The 16,557-nt window shown below is 53.4% G+C and overlaps 2 protein-coding genes across 14 annotated transcripts in view; one reads left to right on the top strand and one right to left on the bottom strand.

The window, feature by feature from the left end:
• ZNF335 (zinc finger protein 335) overlaps window positions 1-6,694 on the top strand; it is a 20,771-nt gene extending 14,077 nt beyond the window's left edge. For 4 of the 8 annotated variants that reach the window (XM_015597042.2, XM_006921878.3, XM_015597039.2 and 1 more), the window contains 13 exons: window positions 1,006-1,265; window positions 2,190-2,301; window positions 2,378-2,752; window positions 3,462-3,604; window positions 3,685-3,839; window positions 3,978-4,081; window positions 4,176-4,253; window positions 4,425-4,508; window positions 4,597-4,662; window positions 4,740-4,821; window positions 4,918-5,014; window positions 5,370-5,484; window positions 6,557-6,694. In XM_015597042.2, the coding sequence (XP_015452528.1) occupies window positions 1,006-1,265; window positions 2,190-2,301; window positions 2,378-2,752; window positions 3,462-3,604; window positions 3,685-3,839; window positions 3,978-4,081; window positions 4,176-4,253; window positions 4,425-4,508; window positions 4,597-4,662; window positions 4,740-4,821; window positions 4,918-5,014; window positions 5,370-5,442 (1,629 nt within the window). In that variant the 3' untranslated portion in view covers window positions 5,443-5,484; window positions 6,557-6,694. Of the gene's footprint in view, window positions 1-1,005; window positions 1,266-2,189; window positions 2,302-2,377; window positions 2,753-3,461; window positions 3,605-3,684; window positions 3,840-3,977; window positions 4,082-4,175; window positions 4,254-4,424; window positions 4,509-4,596; window positions 4,663-4,739; window positions 4,822-4,917; window positions 5,339-5,369; window positions 5,485-6,556 lie in introns of those variants that run through there. The other 4 variants (XM_006921877.3, XM_015597041.2, XM_015597040.2 and 1 more) reach the window with 3 other exon arrangements.
• The window catches only part of PCIF1 (PDX1 C-terminal inhibiting factor 1), a 12,481-nt gene continuing 1,864 nt past the window's right edge, over window positions 5,941-16,557 (bottom strand). Inside the window, exons 2-18 of one of the 6 annotated variants that reach the window (XM_015597046.2) lie at window positions 14,925-15,210; window positions 14,118-14,173; window positions 13,510-13,652; window positions 13,294-13,418; window positions 12,049-12,186; window positions 11,723-11,853; window positions 11,436-11,590; window positions 10,723-10,870; window positions 10,544-10,627; window positions 10,175-10,274; window positions 9,000-9,162; window positions 8,112-8,284; window positions 7,879-7,965; window positions 7,614-7,798; window positions 6,821-6,914; window positions 6,548-6,723; window positions 5,941-6,413 (exon numbers count right to left, since the gene is read on the bottom strand). In XM_015597046.2, the coding sequence (XP_015452532.1) occupies window positions 6,359-6,413; window positions 6,548-6,723; window positions 6,821-6,914; window positions 7,614-7,798; window positions 7,879-7,965; window positions 8,112-8,284; window positions 9,000-9,162; window positions 10,175-10,274; window positions 10,544-10,627; window positions 10,723-10,870; window positions 11,436-11,590; window positions 11,723-11,853; window positions 12,049-12,186; window positions 13,294-13,418; window positions 13,510-13,652; window positions 14,118-14,173; window positions 14,925-14,999 (2,088 nt within the window). In that variant the 5' untranslated portion in view covers window positions 15,000-15,210 and the 3' untranslated portion in view covers window positions 5,941-6,358. Of the gene's footprint in view, window positions 6,466-6,547; window positions 6,724-6,820; window positions 6,915-7,613; window positions 7,799-7,878; window positions 7,966-8,111; window positions 8,285-8,999; window positions 9,163-10,174; window positions 10,275-10,543; window positions 10,628-10,722; window positions 10,871-11,435; window positions 11,591-11,722; window positions 11,854-12,048; window positions 12,187-13,293; window positions 13,419-13,509; window positions 13,653-14,018; window positions 14,174-14,924; window positions 15,211-16,557 lie in introns of all 6 variants that reach the window. The other 5 variants (XM_015597043.2, XM_025039751.1, XM_015597044.2 and 2 more) reach the window with 5 other exon arrangements.

Below are 16,557 nucleotides of genomic sequence, written 5' to 3'. Positions count from 1 at the left end.
CACCTCCACATCCTTCCATCATACACTTGTTTTAAAGTTTAGTCAGTCCTTGATTGGTTGCGTTTTTTCCAGTTTTTCATTAACTCAAGGCAGTGCTTTAGTACACATATATTTTTAGGTGCTCATAAACCTTCTGTGTAACAAGTATATTTCATGGTCATAAATTATAATTTTGTGAATCATAATTTATGATTTATGCTCATAAGATTGAACTTTTTGTATGTTCGTAGACCATTTTATTCTCTGACCCACCTTTTTGTGTCTTATATCGATTTAATTTTTAATTAAATTGTTAGGTTTTTTTATTACTGCTTTGCAAGAGCTCTTTGTATATGAAGGAAGTACACCTTTTATCTCTCCTACAAATTGTTAGATCACACCAACCCACCTCCCATTCCTTAGTTTTCTGATTTCATTTTACAGTTTGTCTTTCTGTAGCTTCTAGCATTTCTTTCTGTCATGATTAGAAAACTATTCCTGTAAAAATACTTATCCACATTTTCTCTTCATATTTTTAGAGTTTTATTATTACATTTCAGTCTTTAATCCATTTGAAGCAGACTTTAGAGTAGGATGTGAGATCAAGCTCTTGACCTTTTTTTTTCTTAAATACTTTGCCTCTTGTCCCTCTATCCCAAGATTTCTCAACCTTGGCACTTTGGGCCAGATAATTTTGTTGTGGAGCCATCCTGTGCGTTGTGGGACATTTAGCAGTCCTGACCTCTACCCCGTAAATGCCAGTTGCGACAACCAAAAAATGTCTCCAGACATTGATTGCCCAAGGCCCCTGATGGGCAATGTCACTACCCTGGTCTCGTTAAGTCTATTTCCAGTAGCTGGGTGGGATTTGGAAATCCAGGGTGTTGGGGTTGTACAAATGGGTGGTGGCGGCACTGGGTCTGGCCAGAGCCTGGTGAGTTTTGAGACCCTGAGATAGCAAAGGGCCTTGAACACCAGCTCCTTTACAACAGACCCTGCTCAAAATGCCCATTGGTGCCATCGCAGGTGGCTGTGGTGAAGTCAGAGGATGCGGAAGGAGATTTAGCATCCCCTGGTGGGCAGCCCTCCCCAGCAAGTGCCACTTCACAAGTGGTAACCCTCCATGTGGCAGAGCCGGGAGGCGGTGTGGCAGCCGAGAGCCAGATAGGCACCCCTGACCTACAGCAGATCACCCTGGCACCCGGTCCATTTGGCGCGGCTGGCTACAGCGTCATCACGGCACCCCCTATGGAAGAGGGGACATCGGCTCCTGGCACACCTTACAGGTAAGACCTGCCATCTGCAAGGCCTCCTTCAGGCAGTTACAGGTATTCTGGGGGGGAGTCAGATGAGGACCCTGCCCATCCAAGCCTAGTCGGCAGGAGGTGGAAATCCTAATACATATAAAGTGGCCGTAAGTGAGTCGGGTCCTTCTCAGGAAGGCAGAAGCTACTATATTTTGGCCACTTAAATGTTCCAGGCACTTGACATTCATGAACTCATGTAAGCCATTCCCATGAGATCCATGTTTCCCTTATTTTACAAATGAGGAAACTGACTACAGAGTTTAAGTAACTCACCTAAGGTGAGACATGCAGTAGGTGAGGATTTGAACCCTGCTCCCTTTGGTTCCAAAGCCTATGTGCTCTTTGTTCTGGATGATTCCAGAGGTGTTTTCCAGTTTTGACCTTCAGAGCAAGCTCAGGCTCCTTGTTGGCATCGGAGGCCTGACACTCGGCTTCTTCCACACTGAGCGAGTTGGGGGCAGAAATGTTTATCATTTGTTTGTTGACCAAACTCCTGGGTAGTCTAAGGAAGTCCTGAATCCAAATACCAAACTTTTCAGCTGAGATGGGAGTCAAGATCACTGGGCCAGTGCCTGGGCAGCCCAGCCTCTTGGCACCTGCCCTTTACTTTTAGGATGTGAGTGCTTGTCAGCCCTGCCTCTCCCACTTGGCCAGACTTAGGCTGGCCTGTGGGGCCCTCTGCCTCGCTGCTTCTTACCACTTCTGAGCAGGACAATACTTTTGGACACCTGGTCACTATTTACGGAAGAGACAGTAGAGGTTTAGCTGGTAAAGGGCCAAGCCAGGATGCAGTCCACGAGTCCGTCTGCAGTGCAGTAACCCCTCACTTGATGACTTCCTTGGGGGAGGGGACTCCTTTCCCCTCCCAGAAGCATGAATCACCCCTTCCCTCTGTGCCCACAGTGAGGAGCCCCCAGGGGAGGCAGCCCAGGCTGTGGTTGTGAGTGACACCCTGAAGGAATCTGGCGCCCACTACATCATGGCAGCCGACGGGACCCAGCTGCATCACATCGAGGTGAGGCTGGGCAGCTCACCCCACCCCATTTCCTACCCTTCCCTCCTCAGTACCTCATGCTCCCATCTCTCCACAGCTGACTGCAGATGGCTCCATTTCCTTCCCAAGTCCTGATGCCCTGCCCTCTGCAACAAAGTGGCCCCTGCTGCAATGTGGGGGGCCACCCAGAGACGGTCCTGAGCCCCCCTCTCCAGCCAGGACTCACCCGCTAGGGGACCCTCAGGGCTCTGCCTCCCCACCTCCTACAGCCAGCAAAGCCCTGGGCCTGGTAGCGCCCCCCTCATCGCCATCTGCAGCCACTGCATCGTCAAAGAAGTTCTCTTGCAAGATCTGTGCAGAGGCCTTCCCTGGGCGAGCTGAGATGGAGAGTCACAAACGGGCCCACGCTGGCCCGAGTGCCTTCAAGTGCCCTGACTGCCCCTTCAGCGCCCGCCAGTGGCCCGAGGTCCGGGTAGGTACCGCCCCCTGTACCTCTGCTGGCACTCACTTGGTTAAGAAACCTTGACTGAGCACTGCCTTGAGCTAGCCCTCTGCTCCTCTCTAGTCAGAAGTGACTCAGCAAGGCTCTCAAGGGGCTCAGTCTGCGGGGAGGGAGACTGGACATGTAACTGATGCCCAACAGTGACCCCAGAGTGAACAGTGCACATGGCAGGGAACAAGTCAAGTGAACTTGGTGCTAGGAGATGTCACAGGTGGTGTGGCAGCATGAGCTGCACTTGGGGAAATTCAAGTTGTTGAAAATGTGGCAGGTATGGAGTTCAAAGGCCGTTCCAGGGCTAGTTCACGGTACAGTTTGGGGGCTCCCTCCCTTCACCTGAGGATTTCGTTTTCAGTTCCGACCTTGCACGGAATCCTCACAGCAGCTCGGTGAGGGAAGCTGGGTCCTAGAATGTCAGGCTGAGGGCGACCTCAGAGGTCACTTCATCCAAATCCATGTGTTACATAGGGGTATACTGAGTCTGAAAGCAGGGACAGGATTTTCCAAGTGACCTAATGATGGAACCTATAGCTTTTTCCTTTCAAGCATACAGCACCAAACCTTACCCAGCTCCTCTCAGATCCAATTCAGAGGGTAGGTTCTGTGTCGGCTCTGTGTGCGGAAGCTCTGTCCTGACCCAGCTGATGCCCACCCCACCCCCCACCCCCCGCTCCTTCCTTAGGCCCATATGGCGCAGCACTCGAGCCTGCGGCCCCACCAGTGCAGCCAGTGCAGCTTTGCTTCCAAGAACAAGAAGGACCTGCGGCGGCACATGCTGACCCACACCAATGAGAAGCCTTTTTCATGCCACCTCTGCGGGCAGCGGTGAGGCCAGCAACAGTTGGGGTGGGGCTGCTGAGTAAGGATGGTAGGGCCACCCCTGAGCCTTCGTCCCTCCCCAACAGTTTCAACCGGAACGGGCACCTCAAGTTCCACATCCAGCGGCTACATAGTCCCGATGGGAGAAAGGCAGGGACCCCTACTGCCCGGGCCCCAGCCCAGACCCCCACCCAGACCATCATCCTGAACAGTGATGACGAGACACTGGCCACACTGCACAGTGAGCTGCCCTAGGGGCCCGAGGGTGGACCAGGGACTTGAGCCACCGCTTCAGAAAGCACCTTTGGGTCATGGTGGGGGCCAGGGCATTTCAGGTTTCTCTGGAACCCCTGAATGAGCATCCTTCATCTCTGTCCAGCCGCACTCCAGTCCAGTCACGGAGTCCTGGGCCCAGAGCAACTTCAGCAGGCACTGGGCCAGGAACACATTATTGTGGCCCAGGAGCAGACGGTGACCAATCAGGTGAGAGTCTAGTTTGGGGGCCCTGCTGGCAGATCAAGGGCAGAGGGTAGGGGTGCATGGAGAGCTGAGGCTAGAGCTGGCTTGGCCCTGGCAGGAGGAAGCCACCTACATTCAGGAGATCACCACAGCAGACGGCCAGACAGTACAGCATCTGGTGACCTCTGACAACCAGGTGAGCTGCTGCTGAAGACTTCAGCACCCCACTTTTGGGGGGAACAATACTTTCCAAGCCACCTCTCCTAGAGTATTGCCAATGGTGGGTGTCCCTGGTCCCCCTGCTCTGCCATCCTGAGCTCCTGGTGGGTGGAGCCCTAGCACCTGCCTCCTTTCCACCCTTCTTCAGGTACAGTACATCATCTCTCAGGACGGAGTCCAGCACCTGCTCCCCCAGGAATATGTTGTAGTCCCAGAGGGCCATCACATCCAGGTAGTCCAGACCTGGGGCAAGGGTGGGGTGTGAGGGGAGGGATGCACAACCTCCTTCTGGGATCACCAGATTGGCTTCCTCTCTCTAGGTACAGGAGGGCCAGATCACACACATCCAGTACGAACAAGGAGCCCCATTCCTTCAGGAGTCCCAGGTAAGTCTCTTGGGGGACCAAGTGGAGCATGAGCAGGGTTCTTACAAGGCCACATCTCATTGGCTGCTTTTCTCCAGATCCAGTATGTGCCTGTGTCTCCAGGCCAGCAGCTTGTCACACAGGCCCAGCTTGAGGCTGCAGCACACTCAGCTGTAACAGGTACGGACGGGGCTGGACCCTGAGGATCATGGGGGCCGGGCCTCAGGCCTAGTTTCTGGGGCCTCAGGCTCACCATCCTTTCCCCTCCCCTGGCAGCAGTGGCTGATGCTGCCATGGCCCAAGCCCAGGGCCTATTTGGCACAGAGGAGGCAGTGCCTGAACACATCCAGCAGCTGCAACACCAGGGCATCGAGTACGACGTCATCACCCTGACCGATGACTGAGCCCCTGGGACCCAACGCAGACCATGGATATTGGGGCCAGTCCTGCTGGGGGTTGAGGGGACCCATGGGGACTCACCTCCCTGCTCCACCTAGGGTCTCCAGATACTGGGCAGCCAGTATTCTGTCACTCCAAGGGAGCCAGACCTGTGCTGTGGGGGTTGGGGGACAGCCATGGGCCCCAGCCAGGACATGTTGGGTGCCTCAGCCTGCAGGCGGGCTTTGGGAGATAAATTTATTTTTGTTTGGACCCACTGGCCCCTCAGTCTCAATAAAGGGACCAGAGTCCAGCCCTGGCCAGCTCACTTTGTCCACTTGCTGCTGCAGCCTGAAGCAGGCAAGGACTGACTTGGGGAGCAGAAAGAAGGAGGAGCCTGTTACAGCCACAAGGGGGGAGTGAGGCGAAGGCGGCCTAGCCCACAGTGCATCCAGCCTTGCCTCTGTAAGTATGGTGGCCCAGCAGGGCAGACCCTTGGGGCAGAGGCCTGACACAGCCTGTGAGAGCCCCAGCTTCCCCTGGGCCCCAGGAGAGCATCTGCTCCATGCCTAGAGGTCCTTGGAGGGCAGTGCAGCCAGGTGCCTGTCTGCACTGAGGCCTGTGGTGGCTCCAGGGCCAGCAGATGTCTAGCTTTCTACCTGAGCACAGCTGCCAGTCCTCTGCTCACCAGAGGGACCAGCCCAGGCCCAGCTGTGGGAGTTTGGGACTTACCAGATAGATGGTGCAGGGCTCTGGACTCAGACCTGCTGAGCATAGGCAGAGGCCACCAAGGTCCCAGTTGTGGCCTCAGGAAGGTGAGAAGTTAGATAATGGAGCCTGGGGTGGGGTGTGAAGGGGTGTGGTCCCAGAAGTAGCTGCAGGCTCCTGAGTTTCCCCTGCCCTCAAGACCCTCATACGTTCTTGCGGAGGGGGTTTCTGTATTTCCTTTTACAAATGAAACAAGGTGGCAAAGGATGGGAGTGGGGGAGGGAGGACATGGGGCCTATTTACAGGGGACTTGGAGGGAGTTTGAGGTGGGAAGTCCAGGATGGGGGCAGGGAGGGGGAGCCCTGGCAGAGCCATAATTTTCCTATGTCATTGGCAGTCTGAGTCCTGCTGCCACCCCAGGAGGATCCTGGGGTCTGCTCAGCCCCAAGAGCCCTGAGTCCCAGCAGTCCATACCAGCACCCTGGGGCTCCTCCTCCCCGCAGGATGTGTTAAGTGGGGTGAGGCTCGCGGCTGGGGCCCTGCTCTCGGCCTGAGTCTCGGTCCTTGGCCTCCGAGGAGGATGATGAGGAGCTGGAGCCATGGCTTCGGCCTGACTGCCGGTAGGCGGTGCTCAGCTCCTGTAGCCGCTCAGGTGTCGGACCCCACTTGGCAAAGCCAGGGTCATTCTGCAGGAAGAGCACGGCTGTGTTGTGGACGGCCTTGTAGTGCATTTCCTCCCTGCGGGCAGAGGCAGCGGCTCAGGGTAGGGCTCAGCCTGGCCAGCCCAGCCCTCCTACCCCTGCCCTCCCCGGGCACCCACTTCTTGCAGATGTGCTGGGACCCACTGCGGTACTCATGCTCGAAGGCAGGCAGGACCAGCTGGTGGCGTTTGAAGCGGCTCTGCTCCATGCGGGTGAGCACCGGTGTCGGGGGTTCCCGCCACTCAGGGATGAACACGATGAAGGACAGGGGCTCTGGTGAGCTCTCCAGCAGTTTCTGTGGGAGGGGGCACAGGGTGGACATCAGGGGCTGCCCTCCAAGAGGCTGGCAATCTGGCTTGGCAACCCCACACTAGCAGCAGCAGCAGACCCACCTCGAAGTGAGAAACCATGGCATCCATGAGCTCCTCGCAGAACGGAGGGTTGGCCTCAAAGGAACCACTCAGCGGGGAGAAGTCCAGGCAGGGCCTAGGGACAGAGGTGAGCATTCTAAGTCCCACCAGGGCTAAGTCCCTCAGCCAAAAACAGGTGCCACCCCCACCCTTAGACAGCCACATTAAAGAGATGGCTCTAATCAGGCCAGAGGCCAACATTCAGCCTTAGTTCTTCCTGGGACAAGGTGTGGCCATCTCTTCTGAAAGGATGAGGACATAGAGAGGCTCAGGCTTGGCAGCCTAAGTCCAAAAAGCTGATAAGCAGAGGAGTGGGAGCTCGTATCCAGTGCTGACACCCACTGCCACCACAGCAACAAGCCGCACCCAGGAATTCCCTAGCTGCTGAGCTTTCCCTCTTGCTGGCCTGGCCCTGTCTTCCTACTGGAGATAGCATTATCTCATTCCATCTGTGCTCACCTCCCACCCCGCGTTAGTCTGTAAGGTCTCTGAGGTCTATATCACCACTTTCCATTCCTCTCAGTACTCCAAACTTCGGCTAATTCACTGAGAACCCCATAGGCTTGGTTGGAGGGAATCACAGGCTCCCAGAGGTCCAGTACTGTGTCCAAGGTCATACATACAGTTGATGGGGTGAAGGCAGGGACTATACCCAAGACTGCCTGACTCCAAAGCCCTAAAGCATTAGGAAGTGGCTGGTTGAGGTGGGATCTGTGCTCTGGAGGACAACTTCCTGGGCCCAGGCAGGAGGGGCCCAGCAGCCGCTGGCTCTCACCCGCGGGAGCCAAAGTAGCCGTCTGTATCAGGGAAGGCAGAGCAGTACTGGCGGAAGTAGCAGTTGAGGGGCGAGGCGAAGCACTCGAAGCTGACACCAAAGAGTCGGTGGAGGACCTCGAAGACATGCACCGGCAGTGATCCCTGCAGGCCTGTCCCCTCGTAGAGGCCCACGCCAAACATCATCTGTAGAGTGACCACTATCAGCACCTGGGGCTCAGACTGCCCCTCCAAAGGAGCCCTCCCCTGCTGCCCCAGGCCTGTACCTGGTACCGTCGAAGAAGACACCAGACTCGGGGCAGGAACCTCTCAAAGGCAGAGTCGTCAATGCAGCTGTAGCGGTAAAGGAGCCACTGTGGGACAGAAAGCAGGGGGCTTTAGGTCCCTCCCTCGTCACTGGCCTCTTGCTGAGGACTCTGGGTCAAAAAAGATCCAGCTCTCATTTCTCCCACCTGATGGGACCTGCTTCCCCCCTCCCCTTGCTTCCTCTTCCTCTTACCAGCTTGCTGAAGTAGTTGCGGCTGACCTTGACCATCTCCCCCTTATACCGGATGCAGACCACATTATTCTCCATATGCATCTCCACGCTGGGCATGGGGGGCGCAGACACCGCCAGCCGTACTGGGTAGCAGTACACCAGCCGGGGCTCTACCTCTGGGGCCTCCACCTCCTCTGCAGACAGGGAGAGCAGTGAGGGGTCATCCTGCCCCTGCTCTGCCAATGCTCACCCCAGACAGCCTCAGTGCCCACTGTGCCAGGGGCTTCCCACCACATCCCAGTAACTAAGGGAGGTACGTCTCAACCCCCCGAGTAAATGAAACTCCAGCAGTTCAGCAACAACAGCCGGGGAACTGGTAGAAGCAAGAACTGGTGGCTTGTGTCAATATGCTCTGTACTGATGCAGGCCCCCAGTGTGCCAGACCTCAGGGTCTGGTAGGCTCAGGTGCCATGCAGAGAGGTACAATAACTGCATTGCCTTCATCATCATAATTACAGTACTCCATTTAGAGATCTTTTTGGGCCCAGCAATTTGAGCTACCATTGAATCCTCACAGCATCCTATGGCTAGGTATCAGACCTCAGTTTGAGGAAACTGAGGTCTGCAGAGAATGGGTATAAACGCAGGTCCACCTAATTCCTTACCCCTGTCTGTCTTTCTCTGCCACCTTTTGGCTCTCCCTTTCTCCACACTTCTGTTTGCTAGAGTACTGCGAAGACCCCTGACCAAAGGACACAGCAGGTCCTGCCCCAGGCAATGCTGGGAGAAATGCACCTCCCCAAACCAGTCCATGGCCTTGAGGCTCAGCCTCACTTGTCCCTTCAATCGGGAGCCTGGAATAGAGAGTTGATGGCATCACAGTTAGCTCCCTGCCACCTGGCCCCCTACCTGAGATGTTGTTTTCCTTGAGGATGGCAAGGTGCTTCTCTCGGATCCTTCTGACATACTCCAGGGAGATGTGGTAGATCTTACTGCAGATGCCTTCCACAGAGTCCTTGGCCGCAGCCGAGACGTGGGGACCACACTGCTTCCGCAGATGCTCCAGGCGATCCTGGAGGAGACACTCCTGATGAGGGCTCTAGTGGGTGGGCAGGAGAGGGCTGCTGGACTGCAGCAATCCTTGTTTTGAAACCAGCTCTGCTACTTACTAGCTAGTGTCACTTAGACAAATCCCTTGGCGTTTCTCTCATTCCTCAACTATTAAGGGAACAGAAAATACCTAACAAAGCAGCTGGCATATTAATGTGATCATTCCCATTAAGGGCTACCAAGCCCCTGGCATACAGTAAGTGTCCAATATATGCCTGCACCTAACGTTTGGGTTATACTGTGCCAGATGCCATGATGCTTGCTGGGGAAGCACAATCAGGCATAGTCCGTTTATAAAGCATTTGCAGTCTATCAGACCATTACAAAATGGGACCCTAGGTCACTGCAAATTTGAAATTTGAGCTTTTAGCAACTTGCAAGGATAAACGTAGGCATTTATAATTTTTGTTGAATCACACGTGTGAAAGTAATGAGTGAAAATGAATCACTGGCTAGTGAGCACACCTACCTTTGTCACTACGTGTCAAGTACAGTTACTATCGTGAAGTGGGAAACCTTGCCTCTTGTGAAAAATGGTCCTGAAAAGAAAGCCCATTGCTAGTGCTGGTGGAGAATTAAAGAAATGATGGGTTTGGGCCAGAAAAAACTATTTTGGACACATTAAAATGGGAATTAATTCTTGTGGTAGCTCTTAACTGTGATATGAACACACACCCCCAAGAAAAGGCAGTTTCAATCTGTTTCCAAAAATCTACTCAAGGGAGATGTGGACCATTAAGTTGAAAAGGCAGCTATTGGTGTGTGTGGCTGAGCACAGGATTCCATTAGGAACCTTAACAAAAATGTTCCTTGGGAGAAAGTTGCCTAGACAAGCAACTCCATATCCATGAGTTTCGGGACATGAGTGTCAAAGGGCCGCTGTGGGGCCCTGCTCAGCGTGGGCAGGCAGAGTGGGCTTCATGGAGGAAGTGGCCACAGAGCCCTTTCCATTGGCCTCACCCAGGGCCACTCACCATGTAGTCCTCCTTGGAGGCTGAGTGGTCCTTCCGCAGCCAGCTGAAAGTGTCCTCCACGTTCCACTTGACCACCTTCCTGCTGTCAGGGGATGCACTCCTACCGGTTGAGGGTGCATAAGTGAGCCAGCAGTTAAGTGTCTGCTCTGCCCTCACTTCCCCCATCCCGCTTCCACTGGCTTTCAGGCATCAACCCCTAGGCTTCCTTCGCAGCCTTTGTTCTGCCTTTGGGAGCCAGCCCCACTTTTGCCACCAAGAGCAATGACAGGCTTGTGCAAGTGAGCCAGATGGCCTACAATTCTCCCCCACTCTGCACCCCCGCCTCTGATCACAGACTCATCCTACTGGGGACAGGAGAGACAGCCAAACCTGGACTCGATGAGTCGCCTGGCAGCCTCTGCATATTTAAAGAGCAGGCGCTTGGCTTCCTCCCGGAACTTGATTCGGGATAACCTGGGTTAGAGAGTGGGCAGTGTTAGAGCTCTTCTATACAGAACTGGGCACAGAAACTAAATGGCCCTGGGCTGGCCTCAGCTGTGGAGCTGTACCTGATGGGAATGTCATTCATGATTTCTCGAAACATGGAAGGCGATACAACTGGTTCACAGTTGCTTGGCAACAGGGGGTCAGAGCCTTTGTCCACGACCTTGCGTTCCAGCATCCAGCGGTTGAAAGATTCCCGAGGGGGCTCAATGCCTGCAGAACAGGAAAATTGATGACAGTCTGGATTGAGTCAGCAGAGTCCATGCTGCCCAGCACATAGGAGGCATCGCATGGGCACCAGCAGTGCAACGAAACGAGAGGCCCTGTTATGTCAGGAGCTTCCACTCTAGGCAACATCTTCCGAAGTATATTCTGAGAATCACTAGTTTTATAAAGGATGTTAATAAGTGTTTATACAGAGTAAAAAGGGGGCGGAGTCTATATTTCAGCATAGTAAAGAAGCTTCCAACAGTGCCTAGTGAACAGTAAGCACTCAAAGTGTTAATGACTCTGTGGTTACTGATCTCAGCCACCCTTTACACAAGCACTAGTATTGTTCCTCTTACAGATGAGGAGACCGAAGTGCAGAGTTTAAATGATGAGCCTAAGGTCGTAAAGCCAGCACTTGGAGTGGTAACCCCAACGGGCCTATCCCCTCCATAGCACATGCACTCAACCACTGACTGGGCTCCCTGGTGCCATTCCCCAGGCCCAGCAGGCTGACACCTGCTCCTGCTCAAGGTGGATGGAAACAAAGGAGGCCCAAAGAGGCAGTTACCCTCTCGCTGCTGGCACAGCTCCCGGTAGTGCTGCCGAAGCTTCAGAATGAGCTGGGAGCGGAGCAGCTCCACCTCGGGATGCGGGGGCAGCACCTCCGAAGGTCCCCGGTGCTTGATGACAGCATTGGTCTGAATGTCTAGATCCCAGTACACCCTGGGGGCACAGATAGGAGCAATGAGAAAAGTAAAGAAGAGGGAAGGAGGGGCACCCCGCCTGCCACCATACCCCACAGTCCGGGCATGCTGGCCATCAATGGGCGCCCTAAGCCAATCCGCAGGAACTCACTCAGTGGGTCGGAGGAGAGCTGCCTGCTGTTTATCTTCAGAGGATGTCCCCCAAATCTTCAGTGTTGGGGTTCCTGGGACATTGGGGGAGCTGGGCACCGATGGGCCTGTGGGTGTCACAGGGATTTCAATCTGGAGCAAAAGAGTCAAAGGCACTGAGTTAGGAGAGTTGGCTGATGGCTCCGGCGCTGTGTGTACCCGGGGAGCTTAACCCCAGGGCCCCCTCCCAACCAACCCGCCAACGCCCGGCCCTTGCAAGGAACCTGCTGGCTGCTGACCTGGGCCAGCCACATACCAGCTAGTTCCCCAGAGCCCGCAGAAACTCACCTTAGGCTTCTTCACACCATTGCCACTTGGCTGCTCTTCTGTGAGCTGCTGCTTTCGGGGCCTGCTCTCAGCAAGGGGGGTTTCCACCAAGCTTGAGTCTTGGGGCAGTGGGGTCGCATTCAGCCCTAAAGGGTCCGACTGGAGGAGGGAGACCAGCAGTGTTGCAACCAGGGCCAGTGGCTTAGGAGTCCCAGTACCATGGAATCTCAATGTCTCCCTCCCCCACTCCTACTCCTTGGAGAAGAGCAGAGGGGCTGGGATGCAGAAAGAACACTGGGCTCTACTCCTGCCTGCTACTTGCAACTGTGTGACCTTGGGGATTACTTCTCTTCTTATTCCCTCACTTGCAAAACAGCCATGCTGAGCCCTGCTTTGCCACTGACACAATGATTAAACAAGTCAATGAATATGACCAGCTTAATGTGACAACTAGCATGAGATCAGCACTCAATACACATTTTTTCTCTTAAGAACCAAGATAAAAGTCAGAAATAAAGGAAAAACTCAAGAAATACTTGTTCAGAAAGCAAGGCCCCATGAATGGAACTCCTGTGATGACACTAAGAGTATGAATGTGATGGTAGGCACTGTGGCCCAGAAATCACATCAGGTGCAAGTCCTGCTCTGCCTCTTACTGGCTGTGAGGTCTTGGGCCAGTCATTTCCCCTCTCTGAGACTCAGTGTCTTCATCTGCAAAATGGGGATACCAACTGGCTTGACTGTTCCCAAGAAAAGAAAGTCTTGCCCTAACTGAGAGACCCAAAGGCCCACGCTCCCACCAGATCACCCATACTTCCCCTACCACACTGAAATTGTAGTTCCTAACCACATTCCCCCTTAGTCAATCTTCTCACCTTAAAACGCTAATTCCGAAAAGCTTTCCCTGTTCCCATCCACCCTCAGACCCAGTCAGGATCCATTCTGCATGCAAGTGCCACATTGTAATCCTACTGGCCCCCTCCAGCAGATAGTGTGCCCCTGAGAATGCAAGGGCAGGACCACTTCTGTCTTGTTCACAACTGTATCCCTGGCACAGTGCCCAACATGTACTACATGTTCAATATCACGCGCTATTTCAATCATCCATTTATATATCAGTCTCTCAGGTTCCATGAGGGCAGGGATTGTGTCTGTCTTGTCATTGTACCCCCAGGACTAGGCACACAACAGCTGCTCAGTGTACATTTGAGGAAGACCCAGATGCCAGAAGCTGCTCTGAGACCCCTTCCCTAGGCTGGCACTCACAATCACGTCATGCTGGCCCAGCACGGGCATCTCCCAGAGGGACTGGTTGGTGAATCGGTTGAAGTAGTAGGGACGGTTCTCCCTCCTGCTCCAGCACTTCTCCCAGCCCGCATGCACCAGCTCCTCTGCAAACAAGCACGGAACCCAGCCGGGGTCAGGGCTGCTTCTGGGGCAACCTTCCTACCCCGCCACCCTGCCACTGCCCCTCGCCAGTACCTGGGAGGTCCTGCACCAGGCGGATGGGCTTTGGAGAGCAGGGCTGGCTCTGATTGGAGGTGCCCGGGGAGTGACTCAGCAAGGACGCTTCCTCCCGGGGGCTGCCGTGATTCTCATTGGCCATCTCAGCACCCACACCGGACCTGCCACACAGAGGACCAAAGGGTGTCAGGGCCAGCAGGACATGGAGGTCAACTCCACCCACCCACCCACCAGTTACAACCCCGGGACCCCAGGGACCACCTGCAGGTGTGCAGAAATCAATCCAGTCCTGTCCTGGAGGGCCAGCATGGTGCCACAGGAGCCCTGGGATCTAAGTTGCAGTTCCCTCACTGTAAAACGGGTCCACTCTTGTTTCTCCTTCTGTCTGAAATTCTCTTTCCCCAATTCTCTGCCTGGCTTGCCACTAGGTTCACTTTTCCAAGAAGCCCTCCTTGACTAACCCCACCCCAAGCCAGGTGGTCAGAGCCCCTCCTCAGGGCCATGAACACCTGCATTGTAGCACTCACAAAGTCTGGCCTATCAGCTGGGTTTGTCTCCCTGTTAAGGCTGTCAGAACTCCCAGGACTAGGAACTGGGTACAGTTTAGCTCTCTCCAGAGTGCTCACCAAGGCACCTGGACCCGACGGGAGCTCCGGTCACTCTGCAAGTATTTACAAAGCACCTGGAGTGACAAGACAGAAAAAGGGCTGCCCTTGCAAAGATATTTCCACAAGAAGGCACTGTAGTTCCTCTTTCCTGTTACTATCCAATAAAATCTAACTGGCACAAAGCACAGCCAGGGAAGGGACATGGCATCTAACTGGATGCCTCATTTTACACTACAGGGCAGGAAGCAATCTGTTGCTAAAAGAACCAGTGGAACTGAGAAAGAGGATCTAATTCAGTCCTTCAAAATCCCGAGGTGAAATTTTATTTAAATACCAGGAGGTGGTCAGCTCCGTCAGATTTGTATTCCCTACTGCCCCCACCCAAAACACACCCAGTGTCAATGGCCAAAGTAGTTCCCATCCTGGCTGTTATGGACTCCTAGGTGGCCAGCTGAGTTGGGACTGGTGAACTCCTAAGTGTTTTCAATATCACAATACCCAAAAGAAATCAAACATTTACCCACAAAAAGACCACAAAGGCACATTTTAACATCAGTTATCTTTGCTTGCTGAAATTTTATCAACTTATTGTGGTCACACTGATTATCTCATGCTGATCAGAAGCTCTGATTGGCTGTTGACAACATAGGAATCATTGGGACATTGATTTTATTGTACACTCAGTCGTAGACATCTTTGTTAATTTGGAAAGGGAAAAGTGAATCGTTACTTCATCGGTACAGTCTGGCAGATAAAAACACAGGGAGCAAGAGGACATACATACAACAAGGGGCCATGATAACAAAAAGGTCTGGAACCACTAACCAAGGGGAGAAAAAGCTGTAGCTGCCTTGGTTCTTTAGGGATGAGGGGTTCCCGGTGCCTTGGGGCTGAGCCCATAGGTATCAAGGCTGAACGAGGTCCCTCTTTTTCTCACCCTCCGGGGTCTGCAATGCTAGCATGAGAGTGTTTTCTTCTCCGGCTGGATGGACCCCCACGGCACGGGGTCCCACAGAGGCAGGGGGAAGGCCTGTAGGAAGGTTCAGCACAGGTGGGTGGGCTGGTCAGCAGTGGAGTGGATGAGGGCCCAGGGAATTCCTTTCATCAGCAACTGAAGAGCAAATAGAAAAAATGAGTCACAGACCTGTGAAATGCTGCAGAACAGGGACAAAAGCAAGAGGGGCAATGACAGAGCAAGTTAGAAGCCCCCAGGACCGGACAGGGCAGGACACACTGTGGGAGATCTGGGGTTCTAGGGGCGAAAATGGTAATTCTCAAGCTTTCCAACCAACAGGTTCACATTCATGAACTTGCAGCCTGCATAGTTGCACAGGGCCCCATGTTGAGGAGGGTCCTGAGCCTGGTTTTAATGCTCTGTTGTCACTGTCTTGTAATTTTTAATACATGTTTGACAAGGGGCCCACATTTTCATTTTGCACACTGGACCCCTGCAAATTGTGTAGCTGGTTCTGCTTACCAAAGTACATCTAAAACAAAGGTGAACAACCATACATATAACAAATTGGGGGCAAGTCCCAAACCCCCCATAGTGGGTGGAAGACACACTTCTTTGAGGTCTTTAAAAAAAAAAAACACATGCAAATGCATTATCTAACACAGCATTTCATCTTTATTGAAAAAAATTTTCCCCAAGAAATACTGTGATACTGATGCACCAGGCAGATAAATTATGCAAAGGAGGCACTGTAGCACAGCTTAGGCCGAATGGGGACACTGCAGTGTTTCCGAAACCGGCTGTCCATCAGAATCATCAGGGGGTTTGTAAAAAAACAGATTTCTGTCCCTCACTCCACATCTTAGGAGTCAGAAAAGAGGGACGTACACCAGAATTTGTATTTTTAAATGCATCTCAAGAGGGACTGAGAGAAAGCACAACCAATCTTTTTGCTTTACACCATTTCAAATCTTTACCAATTTTTGCGATTAAAATTTTTTTAAAATTTCCCAGCTGACTTGGAGGTAGCACGTCGGTGGCCGAAGTACCAGCTCTGGGTTTGGACAGACCTGGGTTCCAAACCCTTCTGCTGCTTTCCGATTTATAAACCGGAATCACTCAACCTCTATGGTCTCTATGTGTAGAAGTTAGCACATCTATATACACTCTCAGTAAGAGATAACTCCTGTTATTAACGTTTTTATTTGTTCTGTGGCTCCCTGGCCCCCACGCATACCGCAATTTTGACAGTGCCCAGCAGTTTAAAGATAAACGGCTGTATCTGCGCAACTAAAGGAACCCACCAGAAAGAAGAGTCCGATTCCGGGATTGGAGGAAGACGGGGCAGGATAATCTCAGTAATGAACCAATCACCATCCTCCAGCCCAGTAGGGCGGAGTCAAAAGACTTAAAGAGTGCGCAGGTGCGGGGGGGGGGGCGCGAGGCGGGGCGACCCCCAGCGCGCGCACACCTTCCCTACCCCCCAACCCGAGGGGGCGGGGG

Source organism: Pteropus alecto, unplaced genomic scaffold (genome assembly GCF_000325575.1).
Source record: "Pteropus alecto unplaced genomic scaffold, ASM32557v1 scaffold45, whole genome shotgun sequence".
Lineage (NCBI taxonomy): Eukaryota > Metazoa > Chordata > Mammalia > Chiroptera > Pteropodidae > Pteropus > Pteropus alecto.
Note: the sequence above shows the minus strand (reverse complement) of the source record. Positions and strands in the feature narration are given on the sequence as shown.